Below are 21,981 nucleotides of genomic sequence, written 5' to 3'. Positions count from 1 at the left end.
TGAATGTGTGGAATCAGGTACGTCACGCTGCTTGTGCTGATTTTTAGCGCTGGAACCTTCTTCCACGCTGTAAAATCAGCGTGAACAGCACCACGCGGCGTGCCAAAGAGTACTGCCTCTTCTTACCGCTCAAGTAGATTTTCTGCTGGAGTGGAAGCTTTCCCAACACAAACGGTTGCCATCTGTGGTGACTACCCGCATTGAGAAATCTTGCCGCAAAGCGTTCTAGCACCTGAAAATCGTGCTCGCGATGCAAATTCTTGCCATGCATGAGAAAAAACTTTGCCACACAGAGGTTGGTAGAGTTTTGCCAGAACTCTGCAGAGCGGGCAAAACTCCGTGAACTCCAGTGGCGGAGGGGAATTGTTTGCTCACCCCTGCTTCTCTCCTATACAGAAGAGGTGCAGTATGGGCAGGAGAAGTGCAAGCATCTCACACATACAGAACCGGTGGATCACCAGCAGCAGCAGTGCCAGTATCCCTCACATACAAAACAGGTGCAGCGATAAAATCTCTAAAATATAGACTAGCACAATCCACAATACTGTGAATGGGCGCGTGCTTACCCACACACGCGCAACCCCCCTACACACAGACATGCAAAATCCCCCCCACCACCAGGCAATGCAGACAGCAGCTGTCGTGCAAGCCTCTTTACTTCATACATCAAACGACAGAAATGGTGAAACACAAGAGGAAAGAGTGAAAATTCTCTTTATGCACACACTCACCTGCTGCAGTTAGCAGGAAGTGAGGGAAGCTTGCATTCTGTAGCCGCTTGCACAAAGTCTAGCTAAGGTGCCATGGACCCTAATAAAAACAAGCAAAATGGGCTCCAAGTCTTCTGGTTGGGTAGTAAAAGACAGCCATAATCGGGGTGCAGTGGGTCCCTACTACCCAAGTGCCTGGGTGCCACTGCACCAGATGCTCCAACAGCTGCAGTAGGTTCGCAGGTGACCTGTGTGGACAGTGGCAAAGCCAGTCACAGTCTGTGTTAGTGAGGGGGGCACTTCACAATGCTGGCCTGAGTGCCCAGTCCATATCACCAGGGTATCATGAACTGACCTTTGACCTCGAAGCCCTTTTTGCCCCTACGTTACGTTGCAAGTAAAAGCATGATACATGCACATTTACAGCATGGAGGGGAATACTCGTCGCCTTGCTGTAAGTATGCACAGTTAATGACATGTCACGTATTTAGTTAATATTTTGTCATTGTGAAGCTCAACTGGGGAAATGGCCAATTAACTCCCCAAAACCAACGTTATTTTCGCCAACTTCTTTAATCACCTTGTTCTTTAGCTGATGTATGCGCTGTCACAGATGCTATGGTAAAACGTTTCGCAGTGAAATGTTGCAGCTTTCAAATATATACAATAAGAAAAGAAAAAAAAAACAATTTCTTATGAAGGTAGAAACCTGTAGGCAACAAAGGGACTATGTGGATATATATTTAGAATACAATGCGCGGTTACAGCTGGGATAGGAGTAATGGCGCCTTGATGACGACATCAACCGCACCCGGAAGTACAAAGGTCACTTGGGGAGATGCCCTCACAAACATCCTTGGGACCATGTACAACGCTCGCACTCCGGGGAAGAAGTCTGTCCTGGAACGCAGACAGTCATACAGTTTTCTGAGAGCTGCCGGGGCCTTGTCTGAACGTTGTAGTCCTACCAAAAAATGTATACACTTTCAGCCGGTGCGCCCTGACTCAATGAAGCACACAGCAAAGGGCAGGCCCACTTTTTAAAAAAACATGGCGTCTGTCGCCCCCCCCAGAGGTCTCTGCACGTGCACGGAACCAAAACAGCCACAGCGTAATGGTGCATCTAGAAACTAACTGACATTTTGTTATGTAATAGATTTTAGGCCGCAAGGGCCAAAGGGGCGAGATTTTGGTTTCTGCATGTAAAGTTAATGTCGCTACAACAAATTATGCCCCCTCTCCTTGCTTGGTGGGTTGGACCGCTCCATTTAGTCCTGGTTGGAGATCCCTGTTGTTCATTGAGGAGGCAGGAACAGGCAATGTGTGTCCAGGCACTGCTAGGCTGCCCACTGATGCCACTGCAAGTGGCGAGGCGTGATTTGAGGCGCTACCAACTTCCTGTTTAGGGGGAGGCTTGGAAGGGCGAGAAAATTCTTCCCAAAATGATATAACTTGGCAGATCTGAATGTTGTGTATTTAGTCTATTATACCCCTTGCCAGCCAAGAAATCACAAAACAACAACTTTCCATGGTGAATTTTACAGCAAAGTGATGGCGTTTCTAAAACCCTTGACCCCCACCATGGGTATGAGTTGGACTGGAACCTAGAAGAAGATGGAGACTTAATGGGTTCTGCAAATGCATGGGGAGGTAGGATGAAGGCAGATTAGATGATGTTAGGCAGCAGTTTTGATCCAAGGATACCTTTTGCTATACACGAGTCACTTCGTTCGAGCCCTCACTTTTCCAGTTGGTGGGTAGATCAGGGTTCGACAGATGTCCTGAGTGGGCACAAGGACTTCTTGGAGGACAGTTCATGGTACAAGATGCACCAACTGCTAACAGTCTTGCCGCCCCGTACAAGAAGGACAGAGCTAGGGACATATATACATTGCCAGTGGAGCAGCAGATTCTCTTCCTTAAGGCACTGAGTTTGGTAACTAGGATCCTGAGTTGCGTCGTTCCTCGCTGACTTTGCTGTGCGTCCTGGAAAAGTAAATTCTGGTTTACTGAGTGGAAGTGGTTCAGTGCTGAGGGAAGATAGTTGAATTCACAAATCCAAGGGGAATAAGGCATTAGGAGTTGAAATAAATTAGTTTTTGTTAAGTTGTGCTTGGCTGTTAAGACACGTAGGTGGTCCCACACATCCAAACCAGCCTCTCTTCCGCTCCGATATTGAAGGCGTGATGGCTGCCATGCTTAGAAAGGCAAATGTGGCTGCATCTCTTATGGCTGTCTAGGTCTGCACATACGAGGAGCAAGCCTCAGGTGAGAACATGAATGCCTCATTAATTGTCTGCAGAGCAGAAATCCATCAACCCAAAACCCATGTACTTAATGTGTCTTCCATTACCCTGAAGCTCAGGAAAGAGTTCATCACTCAAGGTTGTGGGTCCGTTAGCCCAAGGCAGACACAATTCCAGAGGAGCTATGGTGTCCATAAGCCAAGCCCGGCTGAGGATGAAGAGGAGTCGGAGTGGCCAGTAGGTGCGATGGGTGACTGAACGGCACCAGGTGGCTCATAGAGGTCATGTGGCCGGACAGTACCATTTGGCTCATCGAGTGCACCGACGGATCCTCAGTGAGGGGCTTGAACAGGTCATAAGAGTTCTCCAAAGTTTTCTTCTTCTTAGACTTGCTGGAGACTTTGCGGTTTCGGGTCTGGATCCCGTCCTTCTTCATGGTCAGCGGGCGGTTCACCTGCAAAAAACACATCTCGAATGAATATCTAACTTGACAATCTTCTCAGACTCTGAGATGCAGCGCGTCCAGCCAGCCAGAGCCCACCGCTGCCTCTAAGGCAACATTAACATCAAGGGAGATGGAATTCAGCGGTGGTAGACTAAGGTGAAAACCTCCTGGCAGGCTGTCGCGCCCCATCACTCCATTATATCGCAGCCCAGAATGCACAGAGACAGACTGTTTGCTGACCAGCATGACTCAGAGAGAAATATTAAACTTACGCGATCAGTGCACCACAGTCAAGAGTTATCAGAGACAGGCACCCGTGCTTCTGGAGCTCTACCAGAACATTGCACCCAAAGCCCTCCTGGCAGCCTAACCCTCCTGTATCACTCCGTCCCCCTAGCTCCCAGAATCCATGGACAAAAACTTTACGAGAGACCTTACCCTGAAATAACAGCACACTAAGGCAGGAAGCTGGCAGAGACAGGCATCTCTGGTACAGCAGCATCAGTATCCCAGGGGATGGCGCGCAAACCTGAGGTCCTCTTGAAGTCTGTCACTCCGTATAACTCCATTATGACACCTCCCACACTACAGGCAGACATTGTGGTGACTGGCGTGAGAGCAAGAGTGACTCTAATCCCAGCATAGCAGAAACAGAGAGGAAGTCACCCCTGGCAGCTCCTGGCCTTTCACCCACACGTTGTGTGGTGCCCTCAGCTCCTCTCTGCCTGTAGCCTTCCCCAGTAATGTTTACCTGCATCTCTAACAATAAGATCAAGGGTGTACGGAAGCAAAAAGTTTATTGCTGGGCCTCTGCCAAATAACGAATATACACATTATGTAAAAAATTTTTAGCTAACCGTGGGAGCACACGTAAGTTCAAGGAGTATTTTACATTTTGTATCCCAGAAAATCCCTTGTTTGTGAATTGTTTTGATGTTTAGACTCAGGAATTGTTTTGTCAGCTCATTGTTGGGGCAAGGTTCCTCGTGTATTCCTCTCATTGGCATTTATCTATCAGTTTGTCATGTGAATCGGAAGTGACATCAAGCACATTCTGAAAGCCCCAATGCCATCATAGGGTCGACCTCTGGGCCTATCCCTAGTCTCCCCATAGCCTGCTGTTTGGAACTGAGTGACTAGGAGGGCGGCAGGGATTGGAAACTGAAGAACACAACCCTGGTTGTACAGCCCTGTGTAGTCTCTGCCTCTTTTGACTCAAAGTGATAGCAAAACTCTGCAAATATAAGATCACATGATACCCTTCCCCAAACCTATATTTAGACATGATGCAATCGTGCTTAAAGTCAATGCAATGAAATGTTATGATGATTGGAACAAGCAAATATTTGGCATATTTTACCCAAAGTGGCTGTTTGATGTCATTATTTGCGCCATTTTCTACCCCTGAAGAAGAACTTGCTTGCTTGTGCTATGAGTCCAGGCAAAGGAGGCACTCTCAGACACTTGTGATGTCGGCAGCGGTTATGCCGCGCTCCTTGAAGGAAAGTAGTCATATCAATTTGGTTGCTAGTAGCAAAGTGGACTAGGTTGATCCCAAAACCACGAACACTTTGCACCTCAAAGATGTTTGCCTCATATAATCTCCGTGGATGTTATTTAACTTGCATAGTACATTTTTCTAATTCATAGTTCAAATAACCCATATGCATGTGCATCTCACGCAGTAAGCTTTGTAGTTTACACTTCCAATGATCTGTCCTGAGGGGTATCTCAGGTATATACATTGTTATTCATCGTCTCCCAAAATAATTTGGGTTTGTTTTTATTGGTGGTAATTTATTTGTTAATGGAAGAAAAGACTGGGAAATGCTTAATCTCAGATTTTTAATCCAAAACATGTTTTCTTCAGTTAATATGTAATTGGTAACTTTGAATACTAACTCACCTGCATGGTACATTTGACAATAATTCAGATTGAAAACAAGTATTTGTATTACGAAGGTATGTTTCAGCGATTAGTAATTTCAGATACTCTAAGCTTTTTCTATCAGTAATAGTTGTACTAGTTTTCAAAACCTGAAAGATTGTCAATATTTGGTCTAAGTAAAATTCTCAGAGACAGAGGACCTCATTACAACTCTGGTGGTCATAAGGCCGCCAGGGCCACGGTAGCGGTCAGACCGTCGCCAATGTGGCGGTCCAACAGCCACATTATGACCGCCACGGTCGAACCGCCAGCATCGCCAGTTCACCCCCACTGGAAGGGCTGGCGGTGCTGGCGGTCCTAATCTGCCAGAGCAGCTTTGTAAGCAGTCCTTCTCCGCCGGCGATTACATGGTGGTAGCACTGTCATGTAAAGGCTGGCAGAGATGGGGTGCAGGGAACCCCCGGGGGACCCTGCATTGCCCGAGCACTTGGCATGGGCAATGCAGGCTCCCCCCCCCCGGGCAGCCCTGTTGTGATTTTCACTGTCTGCTTTGAAGATGGTGAAAATCGCAGCGGGTGCTAGTGCACCCTACACACTACAGCATCACCACCGGCTCTATTATGAGCCGGAGTCAATGCTGTAAACCGTTTCCTGCTGGGCCAATGAGCAGAAACTCTGTTTCTGGCCGCTGACGCAGCGGGAAACTCTTAATGGGGCCGCGGGAAGGGGGCCGCACTGGTGGTAACCTGACCGCTGGAGTTTAGCGGACAGCCTTTTCCGTCTGCTAAACTCATAATGACTCCCAGAGTCTTTACTTTAGGTATTCGTTTGAATACATGTCCCAGCAAGAAACGACCCAATTTCCGAGCCAGGATATGTTTGAATAGTGTGCAGTGTGGTTGTGTTATTGTAGATGTGGTCACCCCTGGGGGTAATTTATCAGCTGCTACTCCTTACTCCTATTACTTCTACAACAAATGAGACTTTTTCTGTCCTTTGTTTCTTATTTCATTTCTCAGGTATTAATGACTTCGTACACTCAATCAAGGGTAACTGACACAATTTGTAAACACATGAACATTGGTCTTTTTAGATCCTCACAGTATTTGGTACTATGGTCAGTGCTTGGGATGTTGGATAACTCATGCAAAACCTAAGGTGACCATTTGATGGTCTGGGCCAATCCTCATTACCATAGAAACCATCAGCATTACAGTATGCCATTGTTACTTTACCACTTACATTGTGCAGCTTGTAGTAGAGGCCGCAGGCGTTGCAAACGGGCTCCCCGTTGGCATTGCGCCGCCACAGCGTGGTGGTTGTGGTGTGGCAGTTGGTGCACTGGGTGCCTGCTCTCTTGCTCACAATCTGGAGGAAACACAACAGATAAAGTGAAAACAGTTACAACCAGTTTTATTGTTGTGACACTCACAGACCAGCCGTCTGGTAAAGGGAAATTGTAGACCAAGAGCTCATAACAAGTTGCAAGTCAACACTTGTTTAATGAGTACTATGCAAGGTTTTAAATGAGCAGGTGCTATCAGGAACCGAATATCTACACATTTTTCATTTGAAAGACAGTACTAGCACTTCTCAGAAGAGAAGCAATCATTTTAACTGAAGAGTGCCAGCACTTTTCAGTAGCAGGCACTCGAAGGTAATGAGTAGCCTTACTTATATATTTTCATTTGAAGCGGAGTGTCTGGCAAAGGCTTGGCTCAGTATGAGACCATAGGCCACGGGGGACCAGGCGCATGAACATTGAGCAGTAACCCACAGGTGGGTGGATCTAAAAGCTGGTGGGCTTGCGAAAGACTGTCTCTTCTGCCAGTTTTTGAGTACAAGGCTTTTTTTAATGTAATCATCATTTACTTAATCTGATTGGTGGCACCATACATGCACAGTAATCACAACAAGAGGGAAATATCCCCCCTCCACATATTAGAAAACCCATATTCAGGCCCTCATTACGAGTCGCAGTGGCGGTCCGGCAGCCACATTATGACTGTGGCGAAAGTGCCACGGTCTGACCGCCTGCACCGTCACTTTTTCACCGGTCAACAGCCTGGCAGTGCCGGCAGTCTTAATCTGCCACGACTCCAGGGTCCGACAGCTTTTGCATGGCGGTTCTACTGCCATGCAAAGGCTGGTGGTGACGGGAAGCTGGGACCCTCTGGGGACCCTGCACTGCCTATGCTCTTGGCATGGGCACTGCAAGGGCCCCCATGGGCAGCCCCATCACGCTTTTAACTGCCTGAATTACAGGTAGTGAAAAGTGTGACGAGTTCTGTTGCACCTGTCGCACCGCAACAATGCCGACCGGCTCGATTATGAGCTGGCGTCAATGTTGTGGGTAGTTTCCCACTGGGCAGCACCGCTGGCCCCGTGGGAAACTCATAATAGGGCCAGTAGGCGGAAGACCGAACTGGGGGTCTTCCAACCTAAGGAGTTTGGCGGGCGGCAGAGGCTCATAATGAGGCCCCCAGTGTTTTAGCCCTAAATTTCTATGCTTGTCTACTCAAGGATGTTACCATTATGGAAGGTACCATTAATGCCCAGAAGATCCTGTTTATTTAAATAATACTTTCCTGGCTCACTCATGGCAAGGTCATTGCTGAAAGACCCTTTCCAGTCCTTTAATCCTTCTTTCCATAGAGATCTGAAGCATACTATTGGTTAGAGTCTCTACCTAGTGCCATTTTGAGGACCTTTTTGGTGCCTTGTAGAGACACCATGATGTCACCTTAGCCAACACTCCATGTTGTATCTCATACATCACACCCTCATTTCCATATCACAGCCTCTACCACTCTCCCATCCATACCAGTCGTTTCTTCGGCCGAATGAGAGGCCTGTTCTGTCCGTTCATCTTATGGTACAGTCCACAGGCATTGCACAGGTAGTGGCCAGTACCATCACGACGCCAGAGGGGCGTGGCGGTGGCTCCGCAGTTCACACACTCCCGGGCATCTGAAGGAAACATAAGGACATGTGCAGCTCTAAGTATCACCATTCCCTGATGGGTTGCATAAAAGTAGGTATAAAGTAACATGTAGGGAAGCTGTTCCATCATGTAATCCACTATTAAGCTATTTCAGGACAGGGTACCAATGCAATTACCTTGAAGAAAGCCTTAAGTATTTAAATGTCAAAGCAAATTTTAGGCACCCTCACTGAAAGCAGCACTGTACTTATCACAGCTGTATGTCTTCCATGAAACCCCATCGCAATATGGAAGGTCCACCTCTTGCACCTCAGCAGCTAGTACAGTTTAGTTTTCACTGAGGCAGTCTAGTAGTCTAGTGTTTTGCTCTAATTAATATCTCTTCAGAGAAGCTTCACCTTCTTGAGTAGTGCTGACTTTGAATACCGCAGAGCATTTCAAACTGTATACCCAACTAACTTTTCCAGGAAGAGAGCAGCCCCTGATGCAGACCAATGGCCCTGGAAGACAGGAATTTTAGAGGCATGAACTCAGATTGTGTCCACCTTCAGTCTTCAACTGCTTGTGTTCCAGTTCAGGGAGGACCTGGCTTGACCGTTTGAGCTGGACCATTTTGATTGGAGCAGGGACAAGACTGATTTGCATATAGCTGGGTCCAAACAGAAGTAGCATGGTGTGCAAAATAACGATGGACTGGGATGCATCCCAGGGTAATTATCAGTGGCTGAGATTAATTCAAGCATTCCACCCATCACATTATGTATACGGTAATTTGTCACCCTAAGTGGGATGGGTATGCCAAGAAGTGGGTCTCATGCACCCTGAATGATGAAAACCAAGCCATACCTGTCTGATGAGCCCATAACTAAGGTTGCTTGTGTTCTGGTTTAGGGAGGGCCCAGCCTAGCAGTTCAGGCTGGACTGCTCCCACTAGAGCCGTATCAAGACTGATTTGCATATAGCTGGGCCTATAGTGAGGAGGTATGGCCTGCACATAAGGATGTACTGTGACACATTTTGTATTCTTAAATATGTCACCTTTATTGAAAGCAATAGAAAATGTATCACTGATGTGTGTCTTCAGTGAGGCCCCTTAGCTTTATGGGCAAAGTAGCCCTTGCATTTTTCACTTAATTTTTCAATCTTTATGTAAGCGGCCTAACATTTGAAATATTCTTTGGTATTGGAAACCAGCACCACCTAACAAGATTAGGCTGTTCTCAAGGGCTTCAATAGAAATGAAAATTCATGATGGTAGGAGATTACCTCAGTGAAACCTGAACTATACTAACTGCAGAACATTGTCATCAGGAATAACACAAACTGGTTTTCTCCACTTAGCAGCTTTTTCTGACTTAAGTAGATTATGGAGTTCTGGTGATATCCTTTGTATTCTGGTGTGTGCAGTTTGCTGTATATATTTTAGGTGATAGACCACAATACCAGAGTGAAATGTAAGATTTAATGAGCCTTTCATGACTGGCATCTTGAGATATCTGAATTAGGCAGGGTGGGGAGGGTGCTTGCGGGAGTCACATGAAACCTTAAAGCAGGCACCTCAACATATAAATTTATGGGCCCTTCATACATTTTTTACTGCCTTGTATGGTGGAGAAATAAATAGGAGTTGAGTGGGTGGTCCCTGCAGATGCAGGTGGGAAACACATTATCTTCACTGTAAAAATGGCCACCAGAACCATGCAACAGTGAAGGACTGAATTATGTTTCAAAAAATGAAAAATATGCCGCATAATGCAGCACTTTCTGTGGTAATATTGTTTCACTGTTTTGTCACTTTAATGAACATTAACAGAGTCTGGGCAAAAGTTTCACCGCATTAGTACCAGTTAAACACCTGAGTATAGCAATTAGCAACTAAAATGTAACCAGTAAACATTTGCAAAAAGTCTGCAAAGTGCGGCATCATGGGTTGCACTTTTTAAAGTAACTTTAGATGAGTGTGAGAGAGAATTTTTTTGTGTGTAAAGTATGCAAATTATGCAGCAGACGGTGTATTATGTGGTAGAGGCATAAGCTAAATCCACCTCTCGCACCTCTGCACAGTAACACTCTTTGGCAGGATGACCTACCTGAGCTCTGGAAGAAGCTGCTATTGATGTCCTGGTAGCTCCCCATGTAGGAGTGGTGGAGATGGTGGTTAAGGCCATTTGGAGTCATAGAACCCAACGTCAAAAGGTCGGGGTTGAGAGGGCTCATCCTTTCCGTCTTTAGAGTTTCCAGGAACTTGGGGCTTTCCTTGTCCTCGCGGCTTAGGTCCGGCGATAGCTCTTTTGGAGAAACAGGCACCAGGCTGAGGAGATGGGGTGCCGGATGGTAAGAAGATGAGGTAGAAGTGGAGGAGGAGGGCAGGGTAGAGGGTGTTGAAGAGGTTGGCTGGTAGAGGGACAGGACCCCTTGTTGCAATGGCGATTTGTTGTAGGATGCCATCGGCCAGTTGCTGGTACCGTAAGGATGGTTCAGGCCATGGTTCAGGCCATGCCCGTTGTCCACCCACTGCAGGTTCAATGGGTACACCTGGCGGACTGGAGAAAGGACAACAGGAATAAGTCACAAATATGAGGGAGGAAAGAAGCATACTCAAAGAGTGGAATTGGCACCAGGAACTGAGCTCTTAGCTCTCACTACAAATTTAACAGTCCTGAAGAAAAATTGCCAACACACCTGATCTTCCTGCACTTCCTTTCTTCTACTTTTTATCTTTTTCCTGCTTTCTTTCAAAGTGTTTGCAAACCCGATTTGAAGCAGTCCATTTTGGAAAATATTTCTAAGATCTGGAAATCTGTCTTAAATGAAATCTGACCAAGCCTGATAAAGACCATACTTCTTTTTCTAGTTTCTTTCCAATATCGCTTATAAACCATGAGTATAAAATGTATGCAAAAAGTCTGCCAGAAAGATGAACTGCTATAGTAAATATTATTATACAGACTGACCAAAGAGACTCTGTGAAAGGCAGACTACCCTCTCACAATGCAAGGCTTATTTGTCAGGTCCTTTCTTCTATGAATAATATTAAGACTCGTCTTGGTTTATTAGCTCTAGATGCTGAAAATTGGTTAATTGGCAATTTTTATTTCAAACAACGCAAACGTTTTCATTTTGGTCCGATTTTTTTTTATTTAGGATTAAGGCATTTTGTGCTTCCCGCAAAAATGATTTAGCCATTACTTAATTTCTTTTTAATTTATAAACATTGTCCCCTTTCCTCGCTTTTATGTTTATTCTCGATTGAGCCATTATTATACTTATTGCTTAACTCTAATGGAAATACCATTTTACCGTAAATGATGTAGTATTAAAAACATCCACATAAGCATATCCACCTGTTACCAGTTCAATCATACTACATAATATTAACAGTTATGCCTATGTCTCCGGATGTACAGTAAATATTAACAAAACAGATTTCCCCCATTGAATGTTTATTTACTCCTGCTGCAGTGCTCATTACTAATATTATTTTGTAACCTGTGATGTCAAATATTTTTAAATGATTTTTTTCTAATTCTGTTAAAAATGGTTGACTGAAATTGAGTTTAATCTAAAAAAAAAATTATGTCCTTAGTATATGTTGTTGTATTTTCTTCAATGCTGTCAGTAAATTGATGGCTAAATTAATTTGTAATGAGAACATTTCCTGTATTAATTATAGAATGTAAGACATCATTAAATATGATGGTGATAGAGGTATTTCAGAGTTTTAAAATCATGATTTTGCTATTTTACTTGCACTATGCTCACTGTGGTTTCAAAACACTGGTTAAACTTCTTTTTACCTAAATTATTCGTGATGGAGAACAATGTTAGCAATCCCCTTTCTTTATCTGCAATTGTAACCACCTCTAATAGCTACATTTTAAAAATATCCTCTATTATAATAGCTACCAAAAGGCTTTATTTGAATTTGATACTAAATGTCATAAATAGTATAAGTGCTTTAAAAGGGTTCTGTAGAGTATAATCATGTATTTAAAATGAAAAAAGCCATATAGTTTTGGAAAGTCTTGATTAATGTAAGTATTTTCTATATCAAAGACATATTTAAAGTCAATACGTTTGGTTTCTTTTCGAATTCATAAAAAGAAGCTTTCATATTGCCTCTTCAGAGTATCATAAATATCATAAATATATATATATAAATATCAGTAACTGTTTTCTTAATACAGATAATTCTATTCCCTGTGCTAAAAGGTCTGATTTAAAGGTATTTCTTCATATTTACAAAGTATATAAACATTATTTTCAACCAATTCTATGAATCTACACAAAATTAATGACTTTTGGAATTAGGATTTTAATATTGAACTGTCCATAGATCAATGAATAAATGTATGGCTAATCAATATTTCAGGCTGTTTATCGGTTTCTTCGTGTCAAACTAAGAGGTTCATATTATATTATTGTCTTTGGACTCTTTCCAAATGATTTAAAGGTACACTGCTTTTTAGTCGTAGTTGCTGGCATTATAATATTGAGATTGGTTCCTTGAAACACTTACTTTTTTTAAATTGTTGTTCCAAAGTGTGGGTTGTAATTACAAAACTTTTAAAGCTCAATATTCTAATTATTTGTTTCTATTTTATTATATGAAATCCAGAACTCTTATTTCTTTAGTACCATACACAGATGGAGACTATTTGGCTTTCATACTTCTTCGCCAGTTAAGTCAATTACAGTAGTTAGAAACATACAAATTCTTCATCTGTCCAAACACGGTGGGCAGGGATATTATCTATAAGGCATGGGGTTGGTCTCCCTTTTGCTAGTAACTCCAAGCCTCTTTTTTCACGTTTTTAGATATGAGGGACTATCGATACATGTGTTATCACCCTTTCATTCATTCACAATTATATAATGTATCTTACGTTTCTTTTCGTACATACATGTTCATTTAGCAATAGCATTATTTTATTTTAGTTTAGCTACTATGGACGAACTATTATTTCATTGTTTCAGTGATAGTTTTTGTGTCTTATAAAATTCCATAAAATATTTTGAAATAGAGAACATTATATGCATTTTCAAGTTTGGATTTGCAAAACCATGTGACCTGACTCCAAAATATCTCTTGAAGCATGGGAACAATGTCTAGCTCATACCGGGGTGTGCCTGTAGGGCACTGAGGCCAGCCCATACCTGGGGAGTGCCTGTAGGGCACTGAGGCCAGCCCATACCTGGGGAGTGCCTGTAGGGTACTGAGGCCAGCTCATACCTGGGGAGTGCCTGTAGGGCACTGAGGCCAGCTTATACCTGGGGAGTGCCTGTAGAGGCCTGTGGTCCGGCTCTGAATCGAGCTGCTGTAGAAGGAAGAGAGGGCGCTCCCATCCGGGTCCGTGCTGTGGTAGAAGAGCTCAGGGTCATCCGTAGTTTGGAGCTGGGACTGGTCAGGATAATGAGGCAGAGGATCCTGGCCGCTCACGTATGTGAATTCCATAGTAGACTGGATTCAGAGCACACAGGCGTCTCCAACAGCGCACACCTGTAGAGGCAGGAAACCGAAAGAGACAGGTCAGATGCAATAGGACACCTTCAGCAGTCCTCTCTTGAGAAAAAACTCAGGCTTCATCATGGGTCAGCAATTAAGGTATGGATTGAAACAAGGAAGAGAGAAGGAAAGAAAGAAAGAGAAAGAAAGAAAGAAAGCAAGGAAGAAAGAAAGAAAGAAAGGAAGGAAGGAAAGAAGGAAGGAAGGAAGGAAGGAAGGAAGGAAGGAAGGAAGGAAGGAAGGAAGGAAGAAAGAACACAACTTAGTGCAATAATTAAACAATGACAAAGACAAGTCAAGAAGGAGAAAAGAAAAGGAAGAATAGTAATAGAAAAAGTAGAAAAGATAATAAAAATAAAGGTACAGAAAGAAAGATAGACACACAGAGAAATCAAGAATGAGTGAACATGTGATACAAATGTAAGAAGAGGCAATGATACAAAGAAATAGAAACAAAGTGAGAAGAGGTAAAGAGGGAAACTGAGAAAGGAAGAAAGATAAGTTAAGATAGAAAAAAGAATGAAAAAAGAAAGGAATCGGGGAAAAATGAAGAAGGATAGAATGAACATTAGAAAAAAGACTATTGTAAAGAAATAGAAAGAATCAAAGAGAGAAAGGAAAATTATGTAAATGAGAGGGATATTAAAAAGACAGTAACTGAGAAAAAGAGGTAACAAAATTAAGTAAGAAATATAAAAATCGAAAGGAAAGAAGTAACAATAAAGGTGGAGTGGAATTAAAATTAAACCAAAGGGAGGACAGAGGGGAGGGATGAGGAAGGGCACGAGGCGGGAAAGAAGGTGCAGAAGGAGGAAGAGAGGATGCTTCATTGGATAATAGAAAATATGAGATCTGGTCAAACTTTAGTGGCCGCCACCAGATTAAACACTATATTTAGTACTAAGCACAGGTCCTGATCAAAATCTTTGGCCTGCATTAAGTCAGAGTTTAGGCCCTGATTATGAGTTTGCTGGACGGGAACACCCGTCCACCAAACTCCCGACAGGGTGTCTACCACCCTATTGGCGACCACTCTGCCGGCCCCATTATGACTTTCCCGCTGGGCTAAGGTGCGGAAACCAATGTCGTACGCGAGCCGGCGGCAGGGTCTCAAGGGGGCTGGCGGTCTGTGATAAGACCGCCAGCATGAACATGGCTGGGTTTCCTGCCATGTTCATAATGACCCCCATAGTCTTTTAAGCCTCATGCCTTATTTCAGGCCACTGAAGGCAAGATTTTAGTCTATGCACAGCACATTTACACATCCCTGCTGTCTCCATTCAGAGCACTCGCCTAACTATACCCAGCACCAAAGTCTCCAATCACAGCACTTGTGCTACTTGGAGCACTCACATACCTACAGTCAGCACTAATGGTTCTATTTAGAGTACTTGTGCTGTTTGGAGCTGTCGAATACCTGCGCTCAGCACTTGTGTCTTCATTTTGAGCACTCACACAGTTTGAAGCACTTGCTTATCTGTACTCAGCGGTACTGTCTCTACTCAGAGCACTCGCACTGTCTGGAGCACTCGCACATCTGTAGTCAGTGGTACTGTCCCTACTCAAAGCACTCGCGCATCTGTACTCAGCAGTACTGTCTCTACTCAAAGCACTCGTGCATCTGTACTCAGCAGTACTGTCTCTACTCAAAGCACTTGCGTTTGGAGCAAAAGCACATCTGTACACAGCAGTACTGTCTCTACTCAGAGCACTCGCGCTGTTTGGAGCAAAAGCACATCTGTACTCAGCAGTACTGTCTCTACTCAGAGCACTTGTACGGTTTGGAGCACCCCCACATCTGTACTCAGCAGTACTGTCTCTACTCAAAGCACTCGCGCTGTTTGGAGCAAACGCACATCTGTACTCAACAGTACTGTCTCTACTCAGAGCACTCGCGCTGTTTGAAGCACTCGCACACATATACTCGGCAGTACTGTCTCTACTCAGAGCACTCATGCAGTTTGGAACACTCCCACTTCTGTACTCAGTGGTACTGTCTCTACTCAGAGTATTCGCACAGTTTGGAGCACTCGCACATTTGTACTCAGCAATACTGTCTCTACTTAGAGCACTCACGCTATTTGGGGCACTCGCACATCTGCACACAGCGGTACTGCCTCTACTCAGAGCACTTGCGCTATTTGGAGCAAAAGCACATCTGTACTCAGTAGTACTGTCTCTACTCAGAGCACTCGCGCTGTTTGGAGCAAAAGCACATCTGTACTCAGTAGTACTGTCTCTACTCAGAGCACTCGCGCTGTTTGGAGCAAAAGCACATCTGTACTCAGTAGTACTGCCTCTACTCGGAGCGCTCGCACAGTTTGGGGCACTCACACATCTGTACTCAGCGGTACTGTGTCTACTCAGAGCACTCGCGCTATATGGAGCACTCGCACATTTGTACTCAGCGGTACTGTTTCCATTCAGGATACTCTCACTGTTTGAAGCACTCGTTCATCTGTAGTCAGCAGTACAGTCTCTGTTCAGAGCACTCACGCTGTTTGGAGCATTAACAACCTACACTGATAATCTGCATCTCTATTCAGAGGACTTTCCTGGCTCATCTAAGCCTGTTCCTTTCCATGCACATTCAGTGGCCTGGGAGGAGCATTCTGCATGGATTGGTGGGATATGTATATCTGGTGGAAGATTGTGTAGATAGATGCTACCAATTAAAAACAGTTCCTCAGTCAGAAGACATTACCTTCATGTTTTTCTGTCTGTCACTCCCATTTACTATGAATGAAGACCAATCCATCACGGCTGTTCTTCACACTGCCATTCCCATCAGGTGTTTTCTGATATTGGTATTTCAGAAATTCATTGTGCCTCATTAAATCACACATTCCCTGACTTCCTGCTTGACCCCTTGGGCTCTCCGTCCTGAGTCTTCCAGTGAGCACACGTCCTCAGTTCTCTCACCCTCAAACTTCTATTCTGCATTCCCAGGCCCATATTTATACTTTTTTAGCGCCGCATTTGCGTAATTTTTTGACGCAAAAGCGGTGCAAACTTTCAAAATACAATTGTATTTTGGAAGTTTGCAAAGCTTTTGAGTCAAAAAGTATTGCAAATGCTGCGCAAAAAAAGTATAAATATGGGCCCCAGTGTTTTTTGGCCACAGACCTTCAAACCCCAGTCCTGGCTACTACTGATAGGGGAATTTACAAGTATGAAGATCCAGATTCAAGAATGGTTCTGGCAAGCAAGCTTTCAGTCATATTTTGTAGCCTTTGTGGCTTTTTTCCATCCTTGTGCTATTTGGCACCACTCAGCAGAGGGCATCGTGGCAGCAGTGTCCAATACAAATGAATAATATCCCATGTTATTGCTGAAGGCAGACAAAATGGCTTCTGGAATAGGGCCACCCTTATTTATCAATGGTTAAGAATTGGTTTCCTGCCTCCAGATCTTGGCATGTCATTGTGCGCCAGAGAGGCCTTCTTCCTCCACTCCCTGCATCCCTGCATCCCAGCCAGTGAGAGAGAAACAAAGCTGACCTTTATGGAGGTCATTCAGGACTAAGAGTGCTCCCCCATGAAAACCTAGGATGGATTTTAAGCACCCGCCCCACTCTGACTTCAATGACTGGCAGCAACAAAGCTTTGTTGATGACACATCCTTGTAGGACTTTCCCCACTTCCCATCTCATACTTTCCCTTTCACACTTTTCTCTACTAACCCATCTTAACGCAACAAAGTGCCTTTTTAGTTGTCATACGCAAAGGTATCTTGGTGGTCGAATGTAATGAATACAATTGAATACAAATGTACTATTTGCTGGCCCTAAAACCTTGGCCATCCCCATCTCTTCTAAACCTGTCAGAATCCTGGAAGGTATTCCTGAGAATGAGCTCTCCTTTTCCTCTCAAGTTAACTCTGTTGTCAAAAATGTGTTGTTGTTGCACCTCAGTTGCTTATAGAGGACCCTACTCCAATCCTAAATCTACCTTGCCACAACTGTAGCCCTCTCTCGCTTTGCCAGCTACATTGGAGCTTCGGTAGACCTCCAAGCCAAAATCTTGATACGGCTATTGAGAGCAAAATTATACTTTTGTCCTCATCCTTGACCTGAAGAGGTCAGAAGACACCAACCTTGGCCTGAAGAGGTCGGAAGACACCATCCATAACCTCAGGTGGTCAGAAGACACCATCCTTAACCTGAAGGGGTTGGATGACACTTTCAAACTGCAGGGGTTGGAAGACACCATCCTTAATCTGTAGGGGTCAGATGACACCATTCTTAACCAGAAGGGGTCGGAAGACACCATCCTTAACCTGAAGGTGTCGCATGACACCATCCTTAATCTGAAGTTGTCGGAAGACACCATCCTTAACCTGAAGGGGTCAGATGACACCATCCTTAATCTGAAGGCGTTGGAAGACACCACACTAGCCTTGAATATACTCCTGTGGCTGCCTGTTAAACAAGGAAGCAAATTTGAGAAGCTCTGATTGGTCCATAAAGCCCTGCAGGTCTGCCTACCTCATCACACTATTTACACCATACCCCCTGTCCAAAAGTCTTAGATCTGCCTTCCAACACTGTCTCTCAGCATCCAAAACTGAAACAGTTGGGGGCAGGATTCTGCACCACTGAGGCTCCTCCCATTGGAACTCTCTCCATTCACATCTTCACCAGGAAACCAACATCTTAACCTTCTGCAACCATCTGAAGACTCGCCTCTCATGCGAAGCATTTGTGGCCTCCTATTATTCATTGAGACTTATGCCCCCCCCATATCATTGGAACACTTCAGCATCCTTTAAGTCACATTGGTGCCGCGCCTCACAAAAATATTTACATTAAAAAAAAAAATTGTCAAAAGACATGCACATCTGAAGGCTTCATGCCGTTAAAGAAAGTTGAAACTGGTACTCCCAAATTAACCTGCAAACAATCAGGCCTTTAATCTTTTCTAAATAGATAAACAATGAGGCCAGAGCTCGAGGAAAAGAATTCCAAAATGTGCACCTTGTAAACATGGCTGCTGCAGGCACGCTGCCCTTAACCAGAGACATGGTAGACAGACTAGGAAAGAGAGACGAGACACTTCATGGAATAATAGGCGGAGGGCGGTGGGTGAGAGGTGCGATAGAAGCAAGGAGCTCCCAATCTGGGTGCTGTCGGGGGCTGTAAATCGAAGAGTCTACCTGCAAACTCAGAGAACCTCACACAAATACACTACAGCTTTCGAAGCCCTACGAGCCGAAGATAAGTATGCTGTACCCCGCAGGGGTAGCAGAGGGATGTTGAAAAGATTTTCAAACCAAATACTTCATGTTGAAGGTCATATTTAGTAGGTGAATGAATATGTGGATAGTTATTTCTATTTTTTATTTGGAATTACATCTAGTGCTACACATCTGTTGGACCACTTTAGAGTGCTGACAGAGACAGACAATCAAAACAAACCTGAATACAGGTGAATTAGAGTCCAGCCGGGTGCGGAGGGTGGGCCTTAAGCTGGAATTGCGATTGATTAGATGGCAATGGATGTCAAAAGGATGAATGTATGAATGTTGACATTACAGCTAAATCTTGCCCTTCCTCTCCCTCATCAGCTACCCTCCCTCATGGTTGGACTGGCCTACGGGCTATCAGGCAGCGCCAGAGGGGCTGGTCGAAAAAGCCTTTGTGTGAGCTTTTCTGGCTGCATGTCGGTCTGTTTTATGGCCAGGTGGGACGGTTTTTACTGTTGATTTCCCTGATATTAAAACAAACATTGCCTGCAGCAAGCACAAATTCATGCAGTCTTTCATCCCTTGCAAATCACTTATACATCTTGTATTTACAAGTACAAAGCTGCTCAAATTTTAAACATGGGTCACTTTTTAAGCTTTCTAATTCACTAATGGGGCCACTTTTATTTTGGTGTCCGGGCCTATTTTCTGTCCCAGTCGGACCCTGTGCACCCTTCCTTTCATTCATCAGGTGTGTACGGCAGATATCTTCAAAGACTGAGCATGGGTTGTCCAGGACCTCATGGATAACCAGAGTCTCTCTGGATCACAGATATCTTCAAAGTCTGCACTTGCATCTGGTGCTATGCACAGCATATGCTGGTGAGCAGTGTAGCAAGCCACTTATAACAGCTGTGGAATGTGGGGCGGGGCCATGACTCAAGAGAGACAGAGGGTCACGACCATCATGATGCTCTGCTCATCCTCCCTCAATGGCAATGAGAAAAGCAGCCCACAAATAGCCGAGGTGTACATTTAGTCACTCAGTGTGAAGGAAGTTGCCCATCTTTGTGTCTTAGAGGTTCCTCCAGAACCTCACTGCCCCTAAGTGGTCTATTCTCTTTTCCTCATCTGCACGGGATCGGAAGTGGGTGTATAAACCTGGGTCACCTGGGGCACTTCCTCTTTGTCTCACGATACTCCAGGGACGTCAGCATGCTAAAATCCCACCCAACCTGACCCCATAATTGTTATAGATTCAGTTGGATGCAAGAGGAAAGAATGCCAAAAAATGATAACTCTTTAACCTAAAGTAACTCAACTCTCTTCATGGTAAGCTGACCTGCTGGTGGTGCAAGCCGTCTAGCACCTTCCTCCAGATGGCCCACAGTTTTATGTGTCGGGGCTGACCTACTGGTGGCCCAAAACTCATAGCCCTACCCCTGGGTTCTACATGGGTTAATGTCTGCATGAGGTGTGGCCATTTGGGTTACGGGTACCTCCAGCAGAGATGGTGTGTTAAGCGATTGACTGGTTGATGATTTTGTATATATGAGATTCATCTATATCATGAAGACATATATAGATTTTATAATCCCTTCCTATGCACATATTTGTTGGATTTCTATACCTACCCCTGAGCTGGTATCTAAATAGAAACATGTGTGAATTCTTAATGCAATACTATGACTCAAGGTATGTTTTAATCTCGCTCTGCATAAAGGAGCACGTTTAAATATGCCTTGTGTGATGCTTTAGGTAAATCTACTTCCTACTTGGAATACCAGTACAGTTGTCCAGGTTTTTACTTGCTTCCCTTAAGGATTGGTTTGTGTAGGACAACGACATTGCACATGTGAGCTATTATAAACAGCGTATTACATTTTGAGTACCTTGATACATGGTTGTTGCTATGTCGTTTCATTAGGTTACAAATAAATATATTTAAGTAGAATCAAAGCACAATCTTCTTTAAACAATCTGGTGAGTGTGACCACATCTCTTCCACTTACAAAGTTGTTATAAGCTGGAGTATGTGCAGCAGACAAGCTTGGATTTCCAAAGATTACCAAGATGGTGGCTGGCTTGTGCTATGGAGTGGGACCTTTTAACTCTACTAATAAATAGATGCACACTTGTGAATAACACTGGCTATTGGGCTGCACTTATTTTAATGTACCCTAGTGAAGGAGCCATGGTACCAATGAGCAGTGTAGTATTGTGTAGGGCAAGTAAAACAGTGAGGTTACTCTGAGTGAAACCGAATATGCCGGCTGCCTACTCAAATCTTTGCCCAAGATTCACAGTATTTGAAACTGGAAGGCACCATGCAGCCAAGCTATACATTTTAAAACTGAAAGAAGGGAGTTCTCCCCCAGGCTCCACCCACACAAAGTCTATGATTTGCTACATCTACAATGGAGGAGTCAGCCGATGCAACATGCTAAATAAAACATCATGGACTCCATCTTGAATGCATCTTATCTGTAAACAAAAACCAGCATGAACCCTTTTCATTATTCAGAAAATACCAAAGGCACTAGACCAAAGTCCAAATTAATGTAAAATCCACAAAAGTGAGGTTGTGTAGAGAATGAGTAAGATCCAATTCATTTATTTGCATGTGGAAGGATCAAATCTTCAAAATATAGGTATTCTGTCATCAACAGACAACACCTGTTTCGTCACAATTGGGACTTTTTCAAGGCTAGTAAAGTATATAACGCTGGTCAATTACCGAATCGCATGGTCGCTCATAGTATAAATTAAGTAGCTGTTATCACTCAATCAGAAAGTAAGCCGTCCATATGATAAAACCTTGCCCCGTAACGTGTCCTGTAGTAACTCTCAAAGCTGCGTCCTGTATTTGGTATCTCTGTCTCAGATACTAAGGAAAGCTGAGAGACTGAAGGCAACTCAATCAGAAGACGTGCCGGAAGGCCATCTTCAAAGTAACATTGCAGTGCCAGTAGTATTCCTAAGACTCTGCTATGGCACGGTCGTAAGGACTCTCGTATCTTGATGAGACTGCTGGATTAGGGGCCGCAGCACCTCTGCT

At 44.2% G+C, this 21,981-nt stretch overlaps 1 protein-coding gene across 1 annotated transcript in view; it reads right to left on the bottom strand.

The window, feature by feature from the left end:
* Positions 1 to 1,264: 1,264 nt before the first annotated feature.
* The window catches only part of GATA1 (GATA binding protein 1), a 104,219-nt gene continuing 83,502 nt past the window's right edge, over positions 1,265 to 21,981 (bottom strand). The window contains exons 2-6 of the mRNA XM_069209602.1: positions 13,505 to 13,733; positions 10,324 to 10,776; positions 8,114 to 8,259; positions 6,532 to 6,657; positions 1,265 to 3,410 (exon numbers count right to left, since the gene is read on the bottom strand). Coding sequence (XP_069065703.1) covers positions 3,108 to 3,410; positions 6,532 to 6,657; positions 8,114 to 8,259; positions 10,324 to 10,776; positions 13,505 to 13,688 — 1,212 coding nt within the window. The 5' untranslated portion in view covers positions 13,689 to 13,733 and the 3' untranslated portion in view covers positions 1,265 to 3,107. The remainder of the gene's footprint in view (positions 3,411 to 6,531; positions 6,658 to 8,113; positions 8,260 to 10,323; positions 10,777 to 13,504; positions 13,734 to 21,981) is intronic.

The sequence above is a fragment of the Pleurodeles waltl genome, chromosome 10 (genome assembly GCF_031143425.1).
Source record: "Pleurodeles waltl isolate 20211129_DDA chromosome 10, aPleWal1.hap1.20221129, whole genome shotgun sequence".
Classification (NCBI taxonomy): Eukaryota; Metazoa; Chordata; class Amphibia; order Caudata; family Salamandridae; genus Pleurodeles; species Pleurodeles waltl.
Note: the sequence above shows the minus strand (reverse complement) of the source record. Positions and strands in the feature narration are given on the sequence as shown.